The 23,571-nt window shown below is 33.7% G+C and overlaps 4 protein-coding genes across 5 annotated transcripts in view; 3 read left to right on the top strand and 1 right to left on the bottom strand.

The window, feature by feature from the left end:
• The first annotated feature begins 120 nt into the window (after window positions 1-120).
• On the top strand, window positions 121-1,121 carry RpL21 (ribosomal protein L21). Of its 2 annotated transcripts, none has more exons than XM_090174670.1 (4): window positions 121-202; window positions 477-615; window positions 679-791; window positions 853-1,121. In XM_090174670.1, the coding sequence occupies exons 2-4, from the start codon at window positions 487-489 to the stop codon at window positions 1,091-1,093; spliced, it is 483 nt and encodes a 160-aa protein (XP_090030796.1). In that variant the 5' UTR covers window positions 121-202; window positions 477-486; the 3' UTR covers window positions 1,094-1,121. The 2 variants fall into 2 exon arrangements, with proteins under 2 accessions (XP_090030796.1, XP_090030797.1); XM_090174671.1 differs by lacking the exon at window positions 121-202 and adding an exon at window positions 228-359.
• A 144-nt stretch (window positions 1,122-1,265) lies between these two features.
• LOC149945503 (coiled-coil domain-containing protein 169-like) lies at window positions 1,266-2,406 on the top strand. The gene is made up of 6 exons (XM_090175110.1): window positions 1,266-1,340; window positions 1,399-1,484; window positions 1,561-1,674; window positions 1,747-1,793; window positions 1,846-2,096; window positions 2,152-2,406. The coding sequence occupies exons 1-6, from the start codon at window positions 1,273-1,275 to the stop codon at window positions 2,309-2,311; spliced, it is 726 nt and encodes a 241-aa protein (XP_090031236.1). The 5' UTR covers window positions 1,266-1,272; the 3' UTR covers window positions 2,312-2,406.
• On the bottom strand, window positions 2,303-3,007 carry ND-B14.5B (NADH dehydrogenase (ubiquinone) B14.5 B subunit). Its single transcript, XM_090175111.1, has 3 exons — window positions 2,782-3,007; window positions 2,562-2,705; window positions 2,303-2,489 (listed from the first exon to the last, which is right to left on the bottom strand). Exons 1-3 carry the CDS (start codon window positions 2,948-2,950, stop codon window positions 2,440-2,442), a joined length of 363 nt encoding a protein of 120 aa, XP_090031237.1. The 5' UTR covers window positions 2,951-3,007; the 3' UTR covers window positions 2,303-2,439.
• A 1,658-nt stretch (window positions 3,008-4,665) lies between these two features.
• The window catches only part of LOC149945505 (uncharacterized), a 110,793-nt gene continuing 91,887 nt past the window's right edge, over window positions 4,666-23,571 (top strand). Inside the window, exon 1 of the mRNA XM_090175545.1 lies at window positions 4,666-5,033. Coding sequence (XP_090031671.1) covers window positions 4,978-5,033 — 56 coding nt within the window. The 5' untranslated portion in view covers window positions 4,666-4,977. The remainder of the gene's footprint in view (window positions 5,034-23,571) is intronic.

The raw sequence follows: 23,571 nt of genomic DNA on the forward strand, positions 1-23,571 counted from the left end.
ATAAAATGATTCTAAATAGTAAGATTAAAAGTTTGGTAGCCTACACCATAAGTTTGTTCTAAAAAAAGAAACTAAGAGTGAAAGGTTTTTTTACTAGATGGCGACTGCTGTTTAAGACGGTTCTTTTTTTCATAAATTATTGCGATTCGTGACGTCGACGTCTAAAAAATCTTTTTCTTTCGACGGTCTTGTCTGCAACGTGGTAAGAGAATTTTAATATTTTATATGTACAATTTTCATTAATTTTAGCTATTATTTTATTGTATTTGTCAATTCGGCATACTGGTTTGCACCTATATGTATTTATCGTAAATATATAGCCTTTAGTTTTAAGGTAGTTCTGTCGACACCTTAATTTCGTAAGCCTTGGTGATTTTATACATGTGGTTTTTATCTAAGGCTTAGGTTTATAATGGCAAATTTGGTGTTCAAAATGTATCTTTATTTGCGTTCTTTGTTTATTTCACGGTTTCTAGGTAAACAAACATGACCAACACAAAGGGTTATCGTCGTGGTACCCGATACTTATTCTCGAGGAAGTTTAGGAGGCATGGTGTAGAACCATTGTCTACTTTCCTTAAAGTTTATAAGAGAGGCGATATCGTTGACATCAAGGTATTTATAAGTTATTATTTAATTTTTAACATTGTTATATCTAATAAGAACTTTGATGCTTAGGGTAATGGAGCCTTTCAAAAAGGAATGCCTTATAAATACTACCATGGCAAAACTGGAAGAGTTTTCAACGTAACCCCTCACGCTGTAGGTGTTATTGTGAACAAGCGCGTTAGGTGAGAGTAATGCAGAATCCTTTATATGATATGGTGAATCAATGATATCATTTTATTTTAGGAATCGTATCATTCCCAAGCGTATCAACCTCCGAGTAGAGCACATTAAGCATTCTAAATGCCGTCAAGACTTTTTGGAAAGATTAAAGGAAAACCAAGAGAAGAAAGGAGAAGCCAAGAAAAAAGGAATCAGGGTGCATACTAAAAGGCAACCACAACAACCAAGGGGCGCCCACTTTGTTATTTCCAAGAATAATGCTCCCCAATTATTAGAACCTATTCCTTACGAATTTATTGCATAAAACTTTCAATAAATTTTTGTCAGATTAACTTTGTTCTTTATTTGTACACAAAAAAACAACATACAAGTACATGTGTTGCCTTATCCCATTCATCAACCCTTTAAGCTATTGTTTATCATATGGTTGCCATAGTAACCAATTTAGTATCACAAATGCAAATGATATACCTCTTTCAAAGAATGCCTAAAGCAATTCCAGATGAATCTGAAACTCTAAAAGCCGAAGTTGAAAGTGAATTGCGAATGAAGTGAGTTTAACATTGAACGTAGTAAGAAATTTTAAAATGAGTTCTCAAAAATTTGCAGGGCAATGTTGGAACATTCTATTGAAGATCTCCAAAAAACTGTGTCCGCTTTGGAGCAACAGCTGGATCAAAATGATCACGGTGATGGTACACAAAATTTATATGTTGTGTTAGTCGTAATAGTAACCTGGTTACGAACATTCCTTTTTGTGGGATTGAATAGACGATGAATGGAAAGTGAGATATTTTACGCAAGTTGAAGTGAACGAACAACTAGAAAGGCAGAGGGATTGGTTGAAAGAGAAAGTGGACGCGTCAAGAAATCAAACGTCTGAAGGTTAAATTTTATCATTCTAGTGTGGCTTTAAACGTGGTGTTTTAAGTGTCAGAAATGTGTCATGTTTATTAGGAATGTCAGCTTTGTTAGCCGATCTTGATTTGGATGCTCTGACCGAAGTAAGTTCTTGAAGCAAATTTTCTGGTGCATTTTTAATAGTTTATTTTAAAGAACCAGCTGCTGAGGTACTTAAAACAACTGGAAAAGGACCGAAATTCAATTTATAACGATATGAGAGATACAGAATGGAAATTAGATCAAGAGTCCAAGACCTTTCATAAATATAATGAGACTCGAAGGGCTTATATGACGGAGATTACGGATGCAATGCTAAATCTAGAGGCTTTGAGACATAAAATGAAAGCTATGGAAATGTCTGAATGCGGCTCTATTGCAAAATGCCCACGACATTTAAAATACCTGTAAGCTGTCTAATTCTTATTAGTAATTTAATGACTAATATAACATTATTTTCAGAAATATTTCTCCAGATCAAAGAGTAATTGATCCTCGAAAAGGACCTATTAGAAAGACTGCAGCTATCCGTAGTCTTCCTAAAATGGAAGATACAGTTGGTGAAGAAACTGAAAAAGAAGAGACAGAAAATATTTCCAATGAAATACCAAACACTGAATAATAAGCTTGTTTATTTTAGCTCCCTATTTAAACTAAAATACTAAGATTAATGCATGAATAAAAGTGGGTATTCACTTTTTACATTAAGTATTTATTTACAGAACTATTATAGATTCAAAACACTGTAATTTAACGAATTGGTGCCCATGACTTCATAACATCCTTGTAGTACACTTTTTCTGTAAAATCAAGTGAAAATATTTCAAGTAAATAAAAGTGGTAGTACAAAAATCCTAATTGTGTTGCCTAACCTTTAGGAACGAAATCTTCAGGGTGAAGACTCATATAATGTCTTATAACAGCATCCCTTTCTGCGAATCTCTTCTGGCTGTAGCCCTCAGCGAGGAAGCCTAAGTAGCCTCCTACTAAACCACCAGCAATATGCAGTTGAATTCCTAGTAAAATATAAAGTCCCTAAGTCAAATATTGGGTTGGTTAAGAAAACAAAGGCTTATGAATTTTTAATTTGACCTGAAAAAATGGGCCTCTTTAATGAAGCATTTTTTAACACAAAGCTTCCGGCACCAACCAAAACGCCTAACAGTGGAAACATTAACTGACCCAAAACTGTTTCATGGGTGTTTAATCTTAATAATTTAATTAATGGATCATTTTCTAACTCTGGTTTTCTAGTCTCCATTCTGGGCTGAGTAGGCTCTGAGGTCAAGCTGTCTGATAAACGGTTGCTAAGTGATGGACTATTCGTTACTAAGGACGCTTTCAGCGTTGCCAGATTCCGAAAGCCCGGTTATCGTACAGAGCTTCGATATGGATCGTATTTTCAAAATTGGGATCGTACGGCTCCTCAACCCCCCCTCTATTAATGAAAACTCCCCGAAAATAGGCACAAATGTTTTGTGACCAGGAATTTTTCTTTTAAATTTATATAAAAAGATTTAAAAAAAAATAAACTTTACGATGTACGGAAGGCTCGTACATGGGGGGGGGGCGCCAGGGGATGCTCAGCGCCCCCAAATGAGTACTAATTTCATAGGTGGGGAGATAAAAATGACTCAAGGCATTGGCACCCCCAAAAAGAATTTGAGCGCCCCCGAGTTTTGGCGGCTGTGTAAGGAAACCACGGACTGTAAATCTAAAATTTACAGTCCGTGAGGAAACGTATGTAAATTATAGACCAATGGTTTTATTAGTTTTATAATAAACCAATGGTTTTATTAGTTTTATAATAAACCAATGGTTTTATTAGTTTTATTATAAACCAATGGTTTTAGTAGTTTTATTATAGACCAATAGTTTTAGTAGTTTTGTTATAGACCAATGGTTTATTAGTTTTATCATATGTAACATAATCACTCATAAGTATGCCATAAAAGCATTTTCTTTAATGAAACCTTGTTCACGGGATATGACGTAAATTACGTCACTTAGAACTCCGTGATGAAATACGCGTCATCAACTTTACTGATAAGAAACGGAAGTTAGTGAGAATTCCTCTCGCATTTCTGGCTTTGCCCAAGTCAAGTTTAGCTCGTGAGTCGCGATCACATGATTTCATTTCCATGGTAACCTTTTCAATAGCGCAAGGATTATAAGCATTTTTCGGTCCGCTCAATGTATGTTCCGCGTGAAACAAGGTCTCATTGAATTTTTTTCAATGGAAATATTATACAGAGGCATACTTATGAGTAATTATGTTACATATGGTTTTATTATAGACCAATGGCTTTATTAGTTTTGTCAGAAAACTATATAGGTATACACCATAGAAATCAGAAAGTAGAACGATTTTTGCAATGGTATTCTTTGCCTCTAAACCGAGAAGTGAAGACAGGCTTCCGTTTAAATTAGCGACGACTACAGGGCTACCTTTCACGAGCTGCACTTACTCTGATCCCTGGAACTAGGCTGTGCCTGAATTTCCCTAATTCAGCGTAGAAGTCGGAGCTCTGCGGATATATTACTAAATAAAAGCTTTTAACAAGTGTCGACTAAATATGCCTAGGCGGAAATACGGCCCTGAATCTCGGATCGTACTTTGGATCGTATTATAGACGTACGATCCCGCCTTCGGATCGTATATCGTACCGAGCGTCTAAATATCGTACAAATACGATCCAGATCGTACATCTGGCAACTCTGGACGCTTTTGTCCTTGAAATAATGTCGATAATTTTACTCGATTTTATAACGTAACATTGAGCAGTTAAAAATTATTGCATTAATTTAAATAACTATACCAAGAATACATTCTTGACTATACTTGAGCATTAAACTCGTTTTCGTATATTAGGAAAATAAAAAATTAAACTGCCAATCAGATTTCGCGAGGCGCTCCCTATTGGAAATTAGTCAGGCGTCTGCTCGAACATCTGCGTACGGTTTTTATAACCATAATACCGCCAAAGGGAGAGAAGTTGATTCGTTCCTTAGTGCGATCCCGCCGCAAATATTTCTTCTTCATTTTAATTTTGTGTACTTTATTAACCGGTTATCAAGACAAATTCTTGACTCTTTACCCAGTTCATAGAAATTTTCTATAAATAGTCTGTAATTTTAAATCTTCGAGAACTTGAAAACGACAAATCTTTGTCCGGAGTTAGGTCCTACCGAAGCAGATTTAGGCGCGCAAAATTTTCTAACATCGTCATAGTGCGAGGTCGTTAGATTTTATTTAAATATATTAATAAGAACTTATATTTCAACGCCATGACTTCAACCAGTTACTCATTTGGGCTTCGAGACAATGAAAAACCATCCTCAAAGTAAGTAAAATTATTTTATTATAGTCCTGTCATTTAACCGATTTGGTTTTTTATTAATATTTATTTCATTTGGCAATATTTCAATTTATAATATTTTTGGGTCGAGTGTTGTATCAATATAAAATACTATATTGAATTATTGATCCCATGATAAATATAGCATTTTTCAGCGGCGTTTTTCCCGCTACATAAAATCTTAGGCCTAATTTTGGCCTATTTCTCGAAATTTTTTGAATGTCAAAAGTGTAACCATAGCCCATGGTGTAACATTGAAAAACGTTCATCCGGAAAAATGTGGAAATTCCACCCAAAATATCTTGTACCGGAACACTTGTCCTTCCTAATTACGACGGTTTTTAGGTAATCATCTGTTTCCAGACTCGAGCAGAGGGGGTGGCTTTGAAATGGGTCTCCTCTGAATGCTTCACCGAGCATAATTTCGTGAATATTTTTATCAAGGATTTCCCCCTATACTATTCCATTCCATTCCGTATGCTCTCTCGTATATCATTTAATTGATCTTAAAACTCTCCGTGTAACGCAACAACAGAGCGTCGTTCGGTCTAGTAGACCAAATGACGCGTTTCTTCGGATTGCCCGACATCGATTTACCTACCGCCAGTTACTGTAGACGTAAAGTGTTGTTGAAACAGTTAGTCTGTGTGAGTCACGTTTTAGGTATTTTCTTTTTTAGCTAGCTTGTCAATAAAGATTATTCTATCAGCTCGCGTGATAAAATTTATAAGCTCCTATAAAATGTACGTGCCCCACGATAAATTATTTAGGCTTGTTCGCGCCTTTAGTAGAGAAATGGCAATAACCTATTATACCAGCCACAAGTCTAACCTGTTACTCAACACCGAAAGCTCGTTGCCTTTATTGATCCTAAAATTCATTTGAATTCAGATTTAAACTCTTTAGAAGGGTCACGATTGGATGAATATCCTGTTACGTAATCTAAAGCGATATTTCGCCCTGGCGACATCTATACGTGACATTTTATTTTAAATATTTTTAATTCAGAATTTATCTTTCAGTATATATAGTATATCTAATAATCACTACATTTCTCATAATAAAATAATAAATTATAAAAAATTTAGATTTTAGATTTAGTTTCACTTCTCTGTAGATAGATGGCGGCAGCTTCGTGAAATTGACCAAAACGTTCTTTTCTCATAGATAAATAATTCTGTATTTCTATGAGGGAAACGGAAAAGGTAGTTTTGACTTTTTAAACGTTTGCGTGTTGGTCCATTACGTTGAACCCAGCTGGATTGTTCATTATATTTACGCGGTCAATTTGAATTGAAAAGGCCGTAGTATTCACCCAAATGCTATAAACATTTGAGTTTCCACTGAATTTAAAAATAAAACTCAACAAAGATGGGCATTTTATCTGTTTTTAAGGGCCGTTACCAGTTTATCTAAGCGGAACTTTATTTGCCCCATCCAGAGAATATATGTAAAATAATATATATATTTTTGCGTTTAAAAATTTAATGGAAAACAGGGTTGTTTAGTATAAAATTTTCAAAGAAGTATTTAATTTAAATGGGATTTTTTAACGTTTTATACTTATTTTTCTTGACAAATTAATGAATAATTGTCGTGTAGCGGTAATGTAAATAACCTACTTTTATAAGTACATTGAAATATAATAGGCGATTTAAATAAATGATGTTTTATTAAATCTTCCAAAGTGAAAAGGTTTTTGAACTTTTTAATCGTTTAGAATTACATATACACGCGTAATGATCCGCGAGAATTTGTCAAATCAGCTTTTCATACTCAGCAGTTTTCCGCTTTGTTGAGCAAATCATTGTTCGCTTTTTTTGCTTAAAAAATTATCTCACTGACGAGAGGGTTGCGTAGTTATTTAAATGACTCACTAGCAGACTTGTATTTGCCCCGCGGATGTGAAATTCCGCGTGGTCAACAATATTAGACCAATTTTAGGTTATAGCGAAGCTGCTTGTAATGTTCGGAAGCCCGTATCCAAGCCTCGCACGACCTCTGGCGTTTTGCGAGGACTTTTTTTTTACATGACCGTATTTTTCGTACAAAAGGCACTATCGCCTATTTTTTGAATGAGGATTATTAAAAAAAACATGCTTATGCGGGACTCTTATTATTTGCCCTCGGGGACAAGCTGTATCAAGAGCATATAGGGGTTAACGGAGGATACGTAGCCGCGATTGTAGCTTCTTAAACGCACTGAGAGATCCCGTGATAGGTTGCTTCTCGCGTTTTCTCCGCTCACCTTTATACATTCGTGGTTATATTTTGTATTGCAGTGTTGTCATTTTTTGGTTGGGCGAATCTCCCATTTTCATCTTTGGGCGCGTCCCCTAGATGGGGTGCTTATTTTTTTGGTAATGTTGAAGCATAGAGTAAGCATTTTGTATATTTACTGGTCTTCAGTATTGTTTGGATGTTTTTAGCGAGTAGATTTTAGAAGAGAAACACCCATCTTTATATAATTTAACGTGTTTTTATCTGATCCTAAAACGTTGATTCGTAGATATGGTACAACGGCCGGATTAGTATTGTTGAGAAGCCCTCATGCGGGGAAGCGACTAATCAGTGATAGTTATCTCTGTACCGCGTTGGTACAATAGAATTGAACGATTTGTAATGTAGGTATTTTTTACTAGGAATTTAAATTATTTATATCCATCTTCTAAATCGTGAGAAAATTTCTAAATTCTATACGGGCCGTAGAGAAAAATCTCAAATTCTATACGGGCAATAGAGAAAGATATCGAATGCTATATGGCCCTTAGATAAAAATCTCGGAACGGCCCCTTTGAGAAAAATCTCGGAAATCTATACGGCCCTTAGAGAAAAATCTCGGAACGGCCCTTTGAGAAAAATCTCGGAAATCTATACGGCCCTTATAGAAAAATTTCCTAATTATATACGGGCCCTAGATAAAATTTCCCAATTATATACGGGCCCTAGATAAAATTTCCTAATTATATACGGGCCCTAGATAAAATTTCCTAATTATATACGGGCCCTAGATAAAATTTCCTAATTATATACGGGCCCTAGATAAAATTTCCTAATTATATACGGGCCCTAGAAGAAAATTTCCTAATTATATACGGGCCCTAGAAGAAAATTGACAAATTATAAATGGGCCCTACCTTTAAATTTTATAAGGGCCCCCAAATCGTACCATGGGTCCCAAATAAATACGCCAAAACGGTAAACCTTTGTAGGTTAAGTTTTGAATTCCTTAAAACTTCAGAAAATGTATTACAGGGAGCGTATAAATTTTGCTAACTGTATGAAACAAAAGGGGCCGAACAAACAAAAAGAGTCCATAAAGGCCGAGACGATAATTTTAACCCTAAAATTGTGGCTCATACAAATAGGCCTGAAAATTGCAGACGCTAAAAGTTGAGAATTTAAGGTCACATAAATATATTTTTTTACGAAAAATGAGGAATAACTTCGCTTCATCACGTAGCCTTTAAAAATCTGATAGTTTCATCGTCAATTTTTCACGCACGCATATTGGATAGGTAACGGCCTTTTTTTTCTATGAAAATAACTTATGCTGCCTGTCAAATTTAATCTTTTTCCGACATAGACGCGTTTTTCTCTAACCCTCAATAAGCCTCGGCTGAAGCGGGTATTAAGCGATAAAAGCGGATTTCATCGAAAAAGGGTTTAATTTCTCGGTGGAATTGCCCGGAGCCCGTCAAGGACGATTATGCAAATGAGTGATACTTCGTAAAACTGCCGGCCAAACTTCCTCCTTTTTTTCTGGCAGCAAAGAAAGATTAAAAATATCACGCGAATATAATAAAAAATATATAAAATTCTTGAGCTTAATCTCTACTTTAAGATTGCGAACTTGATATTACGACATCCTTTTTCTTTTACTTTTTTATGTAAAATCATCATCTCGGCCCACGCCTGTCGTTAATTTTCGCCTCTGCCTCTTCACACACTAAAATATCCCGTTCATTATAATCAAAAATAATGATAAGCTTAATTTCTTGACCCCTTACGAGGTGACTAAGCGATATTTAGTCATTTGTATATAGTTTTGGTGAAAAATGTTTTTTAAGAGCATCCGCTGATTAGATGGCGCCACTAAGTACTAAGGAAGTTATACTATTTCAACCAATGGGAAAGCGGGTGAAAGGTTATTGCCCTTTCCCCTTCTTCACTATTGGACGATAAAAAGCGTGACCTTTCACCCGCTTTCCCATTGGTGGAAATAGCGTGGCTGCTCTGAAACATTTCTCTCATTATTTGCAATTTAATAAATTAAAAATCTAAATGTAAATCTATTAGTAAAAACATTTGCTTTAAAATTAATAAATACAAAATTAATCTATTTAAAATATTAATGACCTTAACGGGGAATATTTTTTTAAGGGCGAAGAGTACTCTGGTGAATTTTGAATCTGCGACACTAGATGTCGAAAAATAAAATGGTTTTTTTTTTTAATATTGAAATGATGATTTATTTACAAAAATAAATTTGATATTTTAAACGAATGTTTTTCCTATCTAATCGATTAATAATTAAGATTAAGATGATATTATTTAAATTTATTTACTATTTGTTGTTTGGTTTGTTTTGAATTGGAATTTTATTTTTTTTACTATTTTTATAATTACTTGATTAAAATGAGGTTTTTGATTTAAATGAATGATTTTTCGTTAAAAATTTCACTTGATTTAAATTGTGTGAAAATGTAATATTGATGTACGCCCCGAAATTCCATTAGAAACGATGTTTAACAAGTTGCCAAAAAGCGAAATATAGTCCGACGCTTAAGTCGCCATCTACATTCTAGAAACCGAACATTTGACGAAAAAAACATACTAATATTTTAATATTAATTTCATACCTAATTTTAATTTAATATTCTTTTAATTTTAAAACTACGCTATTGAGGTTAACCTCCAGCTTCATTTGATAAGAGCAGCGTATTCCTAGAAACGTTTCCTACGTTATAATAATGGCCTGTGCACTTTACCCGACGAAGAATGTTTACGTCAAGACGACTTGTTTCTTTGCTTCTAATTCACGAAAGATGGCGCTGTGATCTGGACTTTATAAAGGGGGTTTTTAAAAAGTTAGGTTTCACCTTTTACATTGAGACAGAACCATAATTTATATTAAAAACATTGAAATTAAATTCTTATATTCTGGTTTGTGCTTTGCAACGCCATATTATCTTGTGGGTCTTGGACTCTTTGACAGTTGAAACCTTGCAGTTGCCTAGGCAACTGCGTTCAGATACGAGCGAACCTAGTGGCCAGAATTGTCGAAATAAAGTTTAAGAAATGAATAAAACAGATTTCCCACGCACTAGCCTTTATAATAACATAGGCAACGCTAGAACAGACAGCGACGAAGCGAAACGAAATGTCCTCTATACCCTGGGAACCTGTTTGCAAATATCTAAGGAGGCTGATCTACCTTTGTCAATGGTGTAAACCAAAACGGAATTTATGAAATTTGCTCCTTTATCATAGTACTATTGCGGCGCCATCTATGACGCGCCGAACTAAATATGCCAATTTTAAAAAAAGTGCCAAAACACACTCTTTAATACAAAATTTAACGTTACGCATCTGTTAATTTACGGTTGAATACATATGCAAAATGTCAGGCACCGTTCTCGTGAATAATGAAAAAAAAAAAACGTTTAAAAGCCAAGACTTCTATATAAGTCCATCAATCATAAAATTCTCGTTTTTCGGTCGGTGTTATTTCGCTGGAATAATCCAACAGAAAACATGCCCCGAGCCAAAACGCGCGTCCCGGTAAGAAGCGTCTACTCTGTTTCGAGCAATCTCGCGAGGTAAACTATAGTAGGCCAAAAAAAACTAATTGTACGTATTTGTTTGATAAATGGTCGTTTAATCCGGGCGTCATTTCTCGTGAAAGATGGCCGCTTTAATTATACGGAAAACGACATTCCCCTAATTGCCGCTGCTATAGAATTTTACGCCGAAAAATTTGGCAAATAACTTCCGCGTCTTAGACGTGAGTTTATATATGTTCTGCTTGACCAAAGAGCGCCAGTTTGACCCAGACTTTTGAAGAACTTTTTACTATGTGTTCGTACGAAACCAGGATACAGTTTACTACGGAAATATAATTTAAACCGATATCGGACTATACTATAGACTTTTTGCGTCGTCTGAAATTGAAGCTAGTAAAAATGTTTTGGTAGCCCTGTTGTTGAAAAGCTGATTTCCATACAGTATCTACTATCCTACTGTTAATTCTATTAGTGTTAAAACATAATTGTAGCGTGGGATATTTATTTATTTATTTATTGAACAGTAAACATCTGTGAAGCCGTTGCCGGCTTATATACGCATTGTAACCCGGCCACCTGAATTAATGGCTTCAAAAGTCGCTTGATGACTTAGGCCTAAGGTGGTGCCTTGGGTATTAGCCTAGATGATTATTATTATTATTATTATTATTATTATTATACAGACTGCGGATTACATACAAAAATAATATGATTCCAGAGTATAATGTACCACAATGAGATCATATGAGTGAGAAAAAAAAGAATATATATAAAAAAAAAGAATTATTTACAGACAATGCCCGATAGGGACTGGAGTATAACAGAAAAAAAGGGGGCAAATGTTAGTTATACATGATTAGGTAACAGTAATAAACAGGTTATTAAACACAAAAAGAAAGAAAAAAATATCTAATACTTATTGAAATGGTCTATTAAAGAGGTCCGAAATTTGGAATAGTTTTTAAGGGAAATAATTTCTTGGAGCAAAGAGTTGCAGTCATTTATAACGGTGTGAGCAAATGAATTAAGTCGAGTGGCAGTGAGAGCTCGGCGCTTACTTAGTTTTAAGGAATGACCTCTTGTGCGCGAACCAACAGGTACAGTGAAGAATCCATTGAAGTCAAGAACCAGGTTGTTATAAAAAAAATTATGCAGCAAACTAAGGTTGTTAACTTTTAGGGCTTTGTGAAATTGTGATTTACCATTAATTTCCTTAGTAATTAAGAGAACGCAAATATTAAAGGTTAGCTTAATTAGTTTCATGTTTTATACACAAAAATCAAAATTATTAAAAGTACACGGTCTAAAATGGCAAGGCTTAAAATCTACAATCGCTCACGTGGTCTCTGTCTCTACTACAATGTAATCAGCTGGGATTCCCCTGGGAAGAAATATTCTTTTTTCATCCTACTGAAAGATCCTACTATAGGCGATATAGTACCCTTAGTGAAGGTGACTTTGGGGGGTCGTAACGGGGAAATAATAAAAATGGTAGCGCCCAGGCTAATGTATGGGTTTTATTGGGTTATGGCGAACCCATGACCTTCTTGTGGTATTTTGGAATAACGCCTAATTTGAAAATGATATATTAGATAGAATTTGGATAACGTATACAGGGTGACCACAGTTCCTATGTTTCCTATTTTTTTCCTATAATTTCATTAAATTTCCTATAACTCAAAAATCTGAAGAAATTAAAATAGTTGATATTTTACCCTTGGAAGTCTTTAAAACGTCCTTGTTTTTAATGATGCTTATTTCGAACACTGTTCGCCGATAGTTTTCGACTATTTCTATCGGTTATCAACTTCATTTTGAATGTTATACCTTTAAACAATTTTGACAACCATTTTATCTTATTGTATAATTAATTTTATCCTATATTTTCCTCTTTGTATCCCAATTTTCTTCCTATATTTTCCTCTTTGTATCCCAATTTTCTTCCTATATTTTCCTATATTTCACTGATACATTTACTATAATACCTGTAAAATATTTTGAAATATTCTCTGGTCACTCTGATTAATTTGTAAATTATATTGATACTGCAAAAATTATGAAACTGGAAGAAATATATTAAAATTCTGTGAAATGTCTAAGGTTAATTTTAATTAACTTAATGTCGTTTTGGGATAAAAACCATGTTCATGGCTGCACCAAAAAACCTTTCTAAATAAGTTTTAATGCCTTTGAATCAGGTGGCCGGATTACAATGCTAAGGAGGGTGGTGGCAAGCCCTTCATGCCACGCGACCCAACAACTCCCTACACTAACTATTACCGTTATCATACTAAATTATACAGTAGTTTTTAAATAATAAAACCTATAGTTTGTGAATGTTGTGGGTTTGTATTTGAAATTTTCATTTAATTCTTAAGTATTTATAGACAAAAGGCATCTTTGAGACGTACAGGGCCCCCAGAGATCGTATAATTCCTATAAAACCCTATATTTCCAAAAATGTCCTATAACATCCTATATTTTTAGCAAAATTCCCCCAAAAGTCCTATAAAATTCTATAATTTTGATATCTTGCCAATTTCAAATCCAGCCACTCACGACGTCAGTGAAATTGCTAGATTTAGCTATAGGATAAATTCCTATACCAAGTCATTCTAGTCTATACTTTTGTTATTGTTAACAAGGTAAGCTACTAGTATATTTTTGTGATAAAATGGTCAAATAGTTTCATTTTTTTAAGTGAAAATCAAAGACTTATTTCTCTAAATAAAGATTTTGTTTTTAAATGCATAAGTTAGTTAATTAAATAGCATAAATAGTCCTATAAAATCCTATAATTTTGCAAAAATAGTCCTATAAAGTCCTATATTTTTAGAAAAATAATCCTATTTTTCCTATAAAAAAAATTGAAGATTTGAGTGGGGGCCCTGGACGTACAATTGGTCTCATCCAACCCGGGGTTAAACTCCAGGGCGTTAGCTTATAATTTATCTTGTCAACAAAGGCGCATTTCTGCAATCATAATTTTAAATAAGCACGCGCTTTTTTCCCCATAATTGTTGGCAGTGGTGTGAAATTAGTGGAAATTAAAGATGCATTATCTTGAAAAGGCGAATTTGCGGTGGGTCTTCCTTCAAGATTAAATGAGGTCGCCAACGATGTCGTAATACCAACGAATCCCGGCAGAAAAAGAGTTAAAACATTTTGCGCCTCCCTTAATTAAGCAAAACTAACTTTAATGAAAGGATCCCGTTTATACGGCTGACGCGCTTTCGTTTAAGGATTTTTTTACCCTACGCCTTCTATTTCAACCCTTTTTTTGGCAAGATAAACTTGGACGGAAAAAACTAGGTTATTTTTATGAGTTCTTTGTTTTCAAACAATTTTGCCATTTATGCATTGTTTACGGTGATTGTAATGGGTTTAAAAAAAACTTTGGTTATCGTTACTTAGGAGTGCTAAAATATGGTAACTACGGGTAGTTGGGATTTGAGATAAGAGTATTTTCTTCTTCAAGAACGAATGTTTATTTTAAGAGAATTCGTACACATTTGACGTAAGTTAAACAGGAATTAAGTTAACATCTTATTTTAAAATAAGATTTAAAATTTATTAAAACATAAGATTTAAAATTTATTAAAAAATAAGATTTAAAATTTATTAAAACATAAGATTTAAAATTTATTAAAAAATAAGATTTAAAATTTATTAAAAAATAAGATTTAAAATTTATTAAAAAATAAGATTTAAAATTTATCAAAAAATAAGATTTAAAATTTATCAAAAAATAAGATTTAAAATTTATTAAAAAATAAGATTTAAAATTTATTAAAAAATAAGATTTAAAATTTATTAAAAAATAAGATTTAAAATTTATTAAAAAATAAGATTTAAAATTTATTAAAAAATAAGATTTAAAATTTATCAAAAAATAAGATTTAAAATTTATCAAAAAATAAGATTTAAAATTTATCAAAAAATAAGATTTAAAATTTATTAAAAAATAAGATTTAAATTTTATTAAAAAATAAGATTTAAAATTTATCAAAAAATAAGATTTAAAATTTATCAAAAAATAAGATTTAAAATTTATCAAAAAATAAGATTTAAAATTTATCAAAAAATAAGATTTAAAATTTATCAAAAAATAAGATTTAAAATTTATTAAAAAATAAGATTTAAAATTTATTAAAAAATAAGATTTAAATTTTATTAAAAAATAAGATTTAAAATTTATCAAAAAATAAGATTTAAAATTTATCAAAAAATAAGATTTAAAATTTATCAAAAAATAAGATTTAAAATTTATCAAAAAATAAGATTTAAAATTTATCAAAAAGTAAGATTTAAAATTTATTAAAAAATAAGATTTAAAATTTATTAAAAAATAAGATTTAAAATTTATTAAAAAATAAGATTTAAAATTTATTAAAAAATAAGATTCAAAATTTATTAAAAAATAAGATTTAAAATTTATTAAAAAATAAGATTTAAAATTTATTAAAAAATAAGATTTAAAATTTATTAAAAAATAAGATTTAAAATTTATTAAAAAATAAGATTTAAAATTTATTAAAAAATAAGATTTAAAATTTATTAAAAAATAAATAATAATAATAAATAGCTTAAAATACGGCGTGGCGTCAGGCTGCTAAGTGCCAATTAGCCTTTTCAGTTTACATAGAGCCACGTAGTGGCAAATGCAAGAAGCTCATAAACTGCTGGATTTTCGTCTGCTAAGCAGACACTTTATTGAAAAATAGTCTGATTAGCAGACGAAAATCCAGCAGTTAATGAGCTTCTCGCATTTGCCACTACGTGGTTCTATGTAAACTGAAAAGGCTAATTAGCATATTTTTGTTTGTAAACAAATCTTTGATATTTAATTTAATTTATCAGTAGAGAAATACCAAACAGGGTTGCCACACGTCAGGGAAATCAGGGAATTTAAAAATGGGAATTCAATTTTCTCACGATATTTTTAAGGTAATTTTACTCCATGATAAATTCTATGATTATCATTTATTTCCTTGAAAGTTTGGCTAATTTTTTCATCATTGAAATTAAGTCCATTTAATTTTTTAACTTTGATAAAAGTAAACTATAAAATAAATATTTTGGTCTTAAAATGGTTACTGAATTTGAATCTGAAAAGTTTGTGGAAACACTGTCAAACCTTGATTATTTCAAATATAAATATTTCAACTTCAGTTATCAAGTGTATATAATTACAGAATCTCATCGATAAATCAGTGGATATCACTAACGAAAGTCTTTTTCGAAAATCAATAATCGGGTGTACTATGTATCTATTTTCCCAAAATGTACATTTTTGATTTACCGAATTTTCGCCCTAAAATATGGAAAGATTTTAAATAGATATATAATAATTGCTCTGTAATTGTGTTACGGAAAATTACGATCTTTGAATGTTTTTCACGAGATTTCTAATTTGTTGTTGTGTTCTGCTTAATTTATAAATGTATAATTTCATTTTTATTTAGGTTTTTAATTTTTTTTGGCTTACGTTGAATTTGACCTAGTTTATTATGTAAATTTTAGTTTTAGTGGACCACTTTTTGCGCTTTAAATCGGCGAATATTGATCGGAAGCGCTTCCAAAGGAATACAATAGGTGGTTTTCTTTTAAGCTGTTCTGGGATTTTGGAGTAGGGTGAGAAGAGTAACGCTATGACGTCATTTTACTCGGATTCTGTACTCCCGCTTTTGAGGTGTAAGGTGTTACAGTAATTCAGGGTTCATACAGACCTGGAAATATCAGGGAATATAGATTGTCGACGAAAAAGTCAGGGAAGTTTAATAAATTGCAAAAATCGAGGAATTAAGGGAAATTTATGAGGATTCCGAAATTTCCCCCTAAATAATAAATTTTCTTATTTAAAGGGGCTCCAAAGTTCGGTGGCAAAATGTGTGTAAAGTCAGTAAAGTGCGAAATTTACGGTTGACTCTGCCCGCCTCTGCCAAGGCCATAGTGTGGGGTTGGGGGGATTGAAAAGTAAGCTAAATTTTCTTTTTTTTTGCCACCGAACTTTGGAACCCCTTTAAAGGTAGTATAACTTTTCAGGAATTTGGGGAAATACATAATTCCCTCCCTCATGTTTCTAACCACGTGTTACACGTAGTGTGAAATACAGTGGTTTTTGAGGTATTATCGTACTATAAATATCTCCGCTTTGGTACGGCTCTAATTTCTCATATCTACTAGAAAGAGTTTCGTGAATCTATAACCACGTACCTCATTATTAAGAAATTATATTTGAATAAATATCCAAACTATAATGAAAATAATTAATTTATATCTCGGATATTGCTGTTTATATGTTAATTAAGGGTGCATTTAAAAAATAAACACTAAATATGAAACGATAAAGGTTTCAAGTGAGAAAACCTCTTCAGGGCGGGCACGCTTCCTCGAATAGAAGAATTGGGTGTTTCTACTATCGTACTAGACTAGCGCCATGAGCAACAAGGATGGTTCTACTCCCTTTAAGATTTCACTTTATTTCTTGTCGTATGTAATAATATGGAACCAATTTAGTTAAAATGTTAGTCGTAAAATGAGTAATCCTATACCTCTTTATGAAAAGATTGGTTAAGTTAGTGTAACCAGGGAACACCTATTAACTGTTCCCTGGTGTAACTCTCCGTGTCATTGCTATGTGTTTACGAAGCACTCAGATAAAACCTTAGTTGTTAGGAATTCTTTCGGGGGAATGCGGCACCGGGATTAAGTAAGGGGGAATGCGGCACCGGGATTAAGTAAGGGGGAATGCGGCACCGGGATTAAGTAAGGGGGAATGCGGCACCGGGATTAAGTAAGGGGGAATGCGGCACCGGGATTAAGTAAGGGGGAATGCGGCACCGGGATTAAGTAAGGGGGAATGCGGCACCGGGATTAAGTAAGGGGGAATGCGGCACCGGGATTAAGTAAGGGGGAATGCGGCACCGGGATAAAGTAAGGGGGAATGCGGCACCGGGATAAAGTAAGGGGGAATGCGGCACCGGGATAAAATCGGGGGGAAATTGGTTGTATGAACCCGGTATTCCTCCGTAACAGAATAATAAAACCTTTTAGGGTGAAAAGAGTACACATTGGGTCCGAAAACAGGCGAAAAGAATCCAGCCAGCATCGGGCCGCGGCGGAGTGTGAAAAACCAATGCCTCCCTCTTTTGGAATAAAACGGAGCTACCTTGAAATTTCCGTGAAGGATCGTTCTGCTCCCTTCAAATATATTTTTCTCATTTTTTTCCATGGGCGGTTTTTCACGACTTTTCACGCACGCCATTTTGGGACTATTTTTTGAAGATGAATTATTCTTCGCGGCGGTAAATAACAATTGGAAATATTAGAGGCCAGGGAAAACCCCCAAGTTGACCTAAAAAGAAATAAGAAGAATTATTTTAAGATATTTTTTCTTTGAAGTTTTATTCGTTTCTCTTATAACGTAAAAACAACGGTTTTTTGTTGGTGGCGGAGGGTGTTCCGAGTAACGGTTTTGAGCTTTTGACTTGCCATACCATTTTCTTCTTACCAAAAATGGTTTTTTCCTAATTTAAAGTACTTCGTGCGTTATTTTTTCAGCACGATTTTTCCAACGGCGTGATAGATCTCTTTCTAATAGGCCATTACCGCGAGAAAATGTGTAACTTAGTAGCGCCTCCAGCGTTAACAGCTGGAACTAAAATTTTGGTTTCCTCTTTGGTTACTGTTTCGTAAAGATTTTTTTTTAGATGGGGTAAGGGAAATAGTTGATTTCGGTCCATTTCTAATTGAAAGTATATTTAATTTCCTTTTATGTTTACGTCAAAGTTCTTTCTTGTGGGTTTCGGGATTTTCCCCCGATATTTCTGGTGGGTTTCGGGATTTTCCCCGATATTTCTGGTGGGTTTCGGGATTTTCCCCGATATTTCTGGTGGGTTTCGGGATTTTCCCCGATATTTCTGGTGGGTTTCGGGATTTTCCCCGATATTTCTGGTGGGTTTCGGGATTTTCCCCGATATTTCTGGTGGGTTTCGGGATTTTCCCCGATATTTCTGGTGGGTTTCGGGATTTTCCCCGATATTTCTGGTGGGTTTCGGGATTTTCCCCGATATTTCTGGTGGGTTTCGGGATTTTTCCCGATATTTCTGGTGGGTTTCGGGATTTTTCCCGATATTTCTGGAGGGTTTCGGGATTTTTCCCGATATTTCTGGTGGGTTTCGGGATTTTTCCCGATATTTCTGGTGGGTTTCGGGATTTTTCCCGATATTTCTGGTGGGTTTCGGGATTTTTCCCGATATTTCTGGTGGGTTTCGGGATTTTTCCCGATATTTCTGGTGGGTTTCGGGATTTTTCCCGATATTTCTGGTGGGTTTCGGGATTTTTTCCCGATATTTCTGGTGGGTTTCGGGATTTTTTCCCGATATTTCTGGTGGGTTTCGGGATTTTTTCCCGATATTTCTGGTGGGTTTCGGGATTTTATCCCGATATTTCTGGTGGGTTTCGGGATTTTTTCCCGATATTTATTGGATTTGTACGCCAGATTTCTTAATACTAATTTCTAAGCTTAATGAAATTTTGAAACTAGAGCTAAGTTGAATCTACGAACTACAAGCCGAGCAGGTATGCATTGTATTGAGTTTAGAATAGTAACATTATACTTTGATTAGAAAATATTCAAGAAAGTTCAAGTTGGAATGCAAACGTCTCGATTTTTTTAAATATATTTGCGTCCGAAAACTATCGCTACGCCCCCTTTGGTTCGCCATTGAAACCTAGATAGGTAGTGGATGAAGCAGACGCTATTAGTTTTTCCTCATTGTTATTGCTAAATTTGACTTTATAAATATTGATTCTTGCATATTTATATAATTTTTGCATCGTTTGCTCATATTTTGATACGTTTATTTAAGGAAAAACGTTCTTATGACTTTTTAACTTGTCTGTAGCAGACGCTAGATCATAGGCGCTATCTTGGAGACTCTAGCGCCGTTAAGCCACCTAGACTCGTTTAGTTCGCGAATTGTCCACTATTCCCCATTGGCCAGTAAACCTTTTACTAACAGGCGTGACATTTCCATTCCACCTGGATTTTTCCACATAAATTCTAGCTAACACTGTATAAATAAAGAAAACGTGTATTTTTTAATAACTAATTTTGTTGTACGATAAAATGTTTAAAACTATAAAAACATAACTTCTACTAGATATTCATTCGGGGTTCATAGCGTCCTTGAAAACCTGGAGCTATCAGGGAATTAGGTTGTCGACAGAAAAGTCGGGGAAATTCCCATTTTTTAGTAAAAAATCAGGGAAAAATATGAGTGTTCCAAAAGTTTGCTCTAATGAATACAAATTTACACCAATAAGTTTTTCTTATTAAACATTTTACTTTATTTCTTCGTTTATGTTATAATGTTGAACCAATTAAACTTAAATGATAATCATGAAGTGAGTTACTTGGTAAATCGTAGTTTTATTTGTGGTTATCTTGAATCGGGAAAAATCGGGAAATTATCCGTGGAAAAACCTGGATAAATCCGGGAAATCGGGTTACGAATAGCTGTATGAACAATGTCATATTTGAAAAAGTTGCAAGAACTAAATTTTTAAATTAATTAAGACTATTTTTTTGCATAAGATAGTGTTTAAACTTTAAAAAAAACATAAATACAGATATTTCTAGACCGTGCAACCTCGAAATAACGTTCAAAGATTCTAATAATAAAATCTCTTAATTACCTTCAGCCAAATATAGTAATTAATTATTGTTTCTAAAAAACTAGCCCAATCAATTTAGTATGGTACCGTTGATACCCTCTGGCTAACTAATTTTTTTTAGTAGACCACATTCTTGGGATGATCATTATAGCTTCGTAACTTGAAGGCATTTCAGTTTGCCGCGTAAATAGTTTATTATGGGGTAAAAAACCAACTGGCACGGTGAAGTATTAGATATGGTTATTATAATCGAAGTCAGTCGACGTTGCCAGTGCGTGGGAATAGGGGGGGCAACCAGTTTGAGGGCATCTCGCCTTCCAGTCTAGCGACATTGACCTCCTACCGGAGTTAATGAATTAATAAGAGTCTCGTTTATAATTAATTCGATCACGACTATATTTTTGTCCATATTTCATATTCCTCGCGTCTATTTTTTCCCGGTAACTCGACGGTGTTCCACGCGCGCCTGACCTTTCAATGCAAATCCTGTTATAAGTTGATGCTCGCTCTCCCTCGCTAAGCAGTTCAAAATACTTATTTTGAGCCTCGCCCTTTTATTTACGGGTTTGGGGCGTCGAACGTATACAATTTTGGTGTTGTTGTCAGACGTGTGACCTTCTTTGATGATTTTAAAGGTTTGCTGGTTTAAATTAGGGATGCACCTATATATATATATATATAAACATTAGTCTCTGAGGATAAATACACCATTACGAATGAAAGTAAATCCAAATAATTATTAAAAAAGCTCTACTCTGTAGCGATTTATCTGCTATTGTTATTACTAAATTTCTTAACCGTATTAGCTAATTTGAGAAGCTAAACCAGGGTGGCCACACGTCAGGGAAATCAGGGAATTGAAAAATGGGCATAGAAGTCAGGGAAAGGTTGGGGAATTAAAAATGGGCATAAAAAGTCAGGGAATTTAGAAATGGGCATAGAAGTCAGGGAAAGGTTGGGGAATTAAAAATGGGCATAAAAAGTCAGGGAATTTAGAAATGGGCATAGAAGTCAGGGAAAGGTTGGGGAATTAAAAATGGGCATAAAAAGTTGACAAAGGTCAGGTAATTTTAAAATGGACATAAAAAGTCGGGGAATTTAAAAATGGGCATAAAAAGTCAGAAAGGTCAGGGAATTTAAAAATGGGCATTAAAAGTCAGAAAGGTCAGAGAATTTAAAAATGGTCATAAAAAGTCGCGGAAAGGTCAGGGAATTTTAAGAACTTGTAAAAAGTCAGGAAATTAAATGTTATCTTGACACTTTTTGAAGGTAATTATACTCGAGTTATCTGACAAAATTCTATAATTATTATTTAGTTCCTTTAAAGTTTTGTTAATTTTTTTAAAGTTGCAATAATACTTTGATATCAAATTTAAGTTGATTTCAATTTATAAACTTCTGATAAAAGTAAAATTTAAAGCTAAAAATTGTCTAATTTTACAGGGTTGCCACACGCCAGGGAAAACAAGGAAAAGTCAGGGAATTTAAAAATGGGCCTAAAAAGTCAGGGAAATGTCAGGGAATTTTAAGAATTTGTAAAGATTCAGGGAAAAGTCAGGGAATTTAATTTTATCTGGGTACTTTTTGAAGGTAAATTAACTCTAGATGTATGACAAATTCCACGATTATCATTTATTTCCTTGAATGTTTGGCTAATTTTTTCAACATTACAATAACCTTTTTACTGAAATATAAGTCCATCCAAATTTATTAACTTCTTATAAAAGTAAAATATAAACGAAAAATTTTGCCCTTTATAAGTCAGGAAAAATCTCTTAAAATGGTCAGGAAAAACAGGGAATAGTCAGGGAATTTTAATCTGAAAATTTTGTGGCAACCCTGTTTTAGCTAAAAAAAGTCGGGGGAAATTTATTAAAATGGTCGGAGAAAACGGGCAATTTGAATCTGAAAATATTGTGGCAACCCTGTAATTACTTGGTATTGGATTGCAAGAGAAACCGCGATTTTTGACTGTGAATCTGTATTGGTCATGGCCAACTTGTTTCGATATTTTGTTGTTGTTAGAGCTCATTCAGGGTGATTTTTTTTTATGCCGCTTTGGGTGGAGAGAGGGATATCTCTGTGGTTGAGAAATGTGCCTCCAGGGGACTCATTTCAATGCGAAGAATCCACCGGAAGTAGTTAAGTGTCTCTCCGTCAGAGGGCTCTCGTCTTCGTGGAAGCCACGAGCGGTAGTTCAGATGTCTGGTCCCGTCTTGGGCGCACTCGAGAGGTTTTTACGACGGACCACCGCTGTTTCGTCTTCGACGAATTCACATTTTATGCCTTCCATCTCGATTCCAGCTTTTATCGGCTGAAAAATAATCAAATTGCAGGGCTCCCAGATTTCCCATAATTCCTATAATTTTAATATGCTCCTATAATTTCCTATTTTCTCAATTTTTCCTATAAATTCCTATTTTTTCGAAATTTTCTAGTTTTTCTATAGCTATGTCCAGAAATTCCTATAATTTAAAAAATAATGTATTAGAAAATAGCCTTAACGTTTGGGAAAAATTTGCCTTCTAAATAGAGCTTAGCTCTGGCTTAGGTCCGGTGTTCCCGAAAACCTCAACGGTTGGGCTCCCAGAGTTCCTATAAATTCCTATAATTTCTATATACTCCTATAATTTCCTATTTTTTTGGCTAAAAATGTTCCTATAAATTCCTATTTTTTGGCTAAAAATGTTCCTATAAATTCCTATTTTTTGGCTAAAAATGTTCCTATAAATTCCTATTTTTTGGCTAAAAATGTTCCTATAAATTCCTATTTTTTGGCTAAAAATGTTCCTATAAATTCCTATTTTTTGGCTAAAAATGTTCCTATAAATTCCTATTTTTTGGCTAAAAATGTTCCTATAAATTCCTATTTTTTGGCTAAAAATGTTCCTATAAATTCCTATTTTTTGGCTAAAAATGTTCCTATAAATTCCTATTTTTTGGCTAAAAATGTTCCTATAAATTCCTATTTTTTGGCTAAAAATGTTCCTATAAATTCCTATTTTTTGGCTAAAAATGTTCCTATAAATTCCTATTTTTTGGCTAAAAATGTTCCT

Source organism: Leiobunum rupestre, chromosome 5, assembly GCF_980474605.1.
Source record: "Leiobunum rupestre chromosome 5, qqLeiRupe1.1.hap1, whole genome shotgun sequence".
NCBI classification, from domain to species: Eukaryota; Metazoa; Arthropoda; class Arachnida; order Opiliones; family Sclerosomatidae; genus Leiobunum; species Leiobunum rupestre.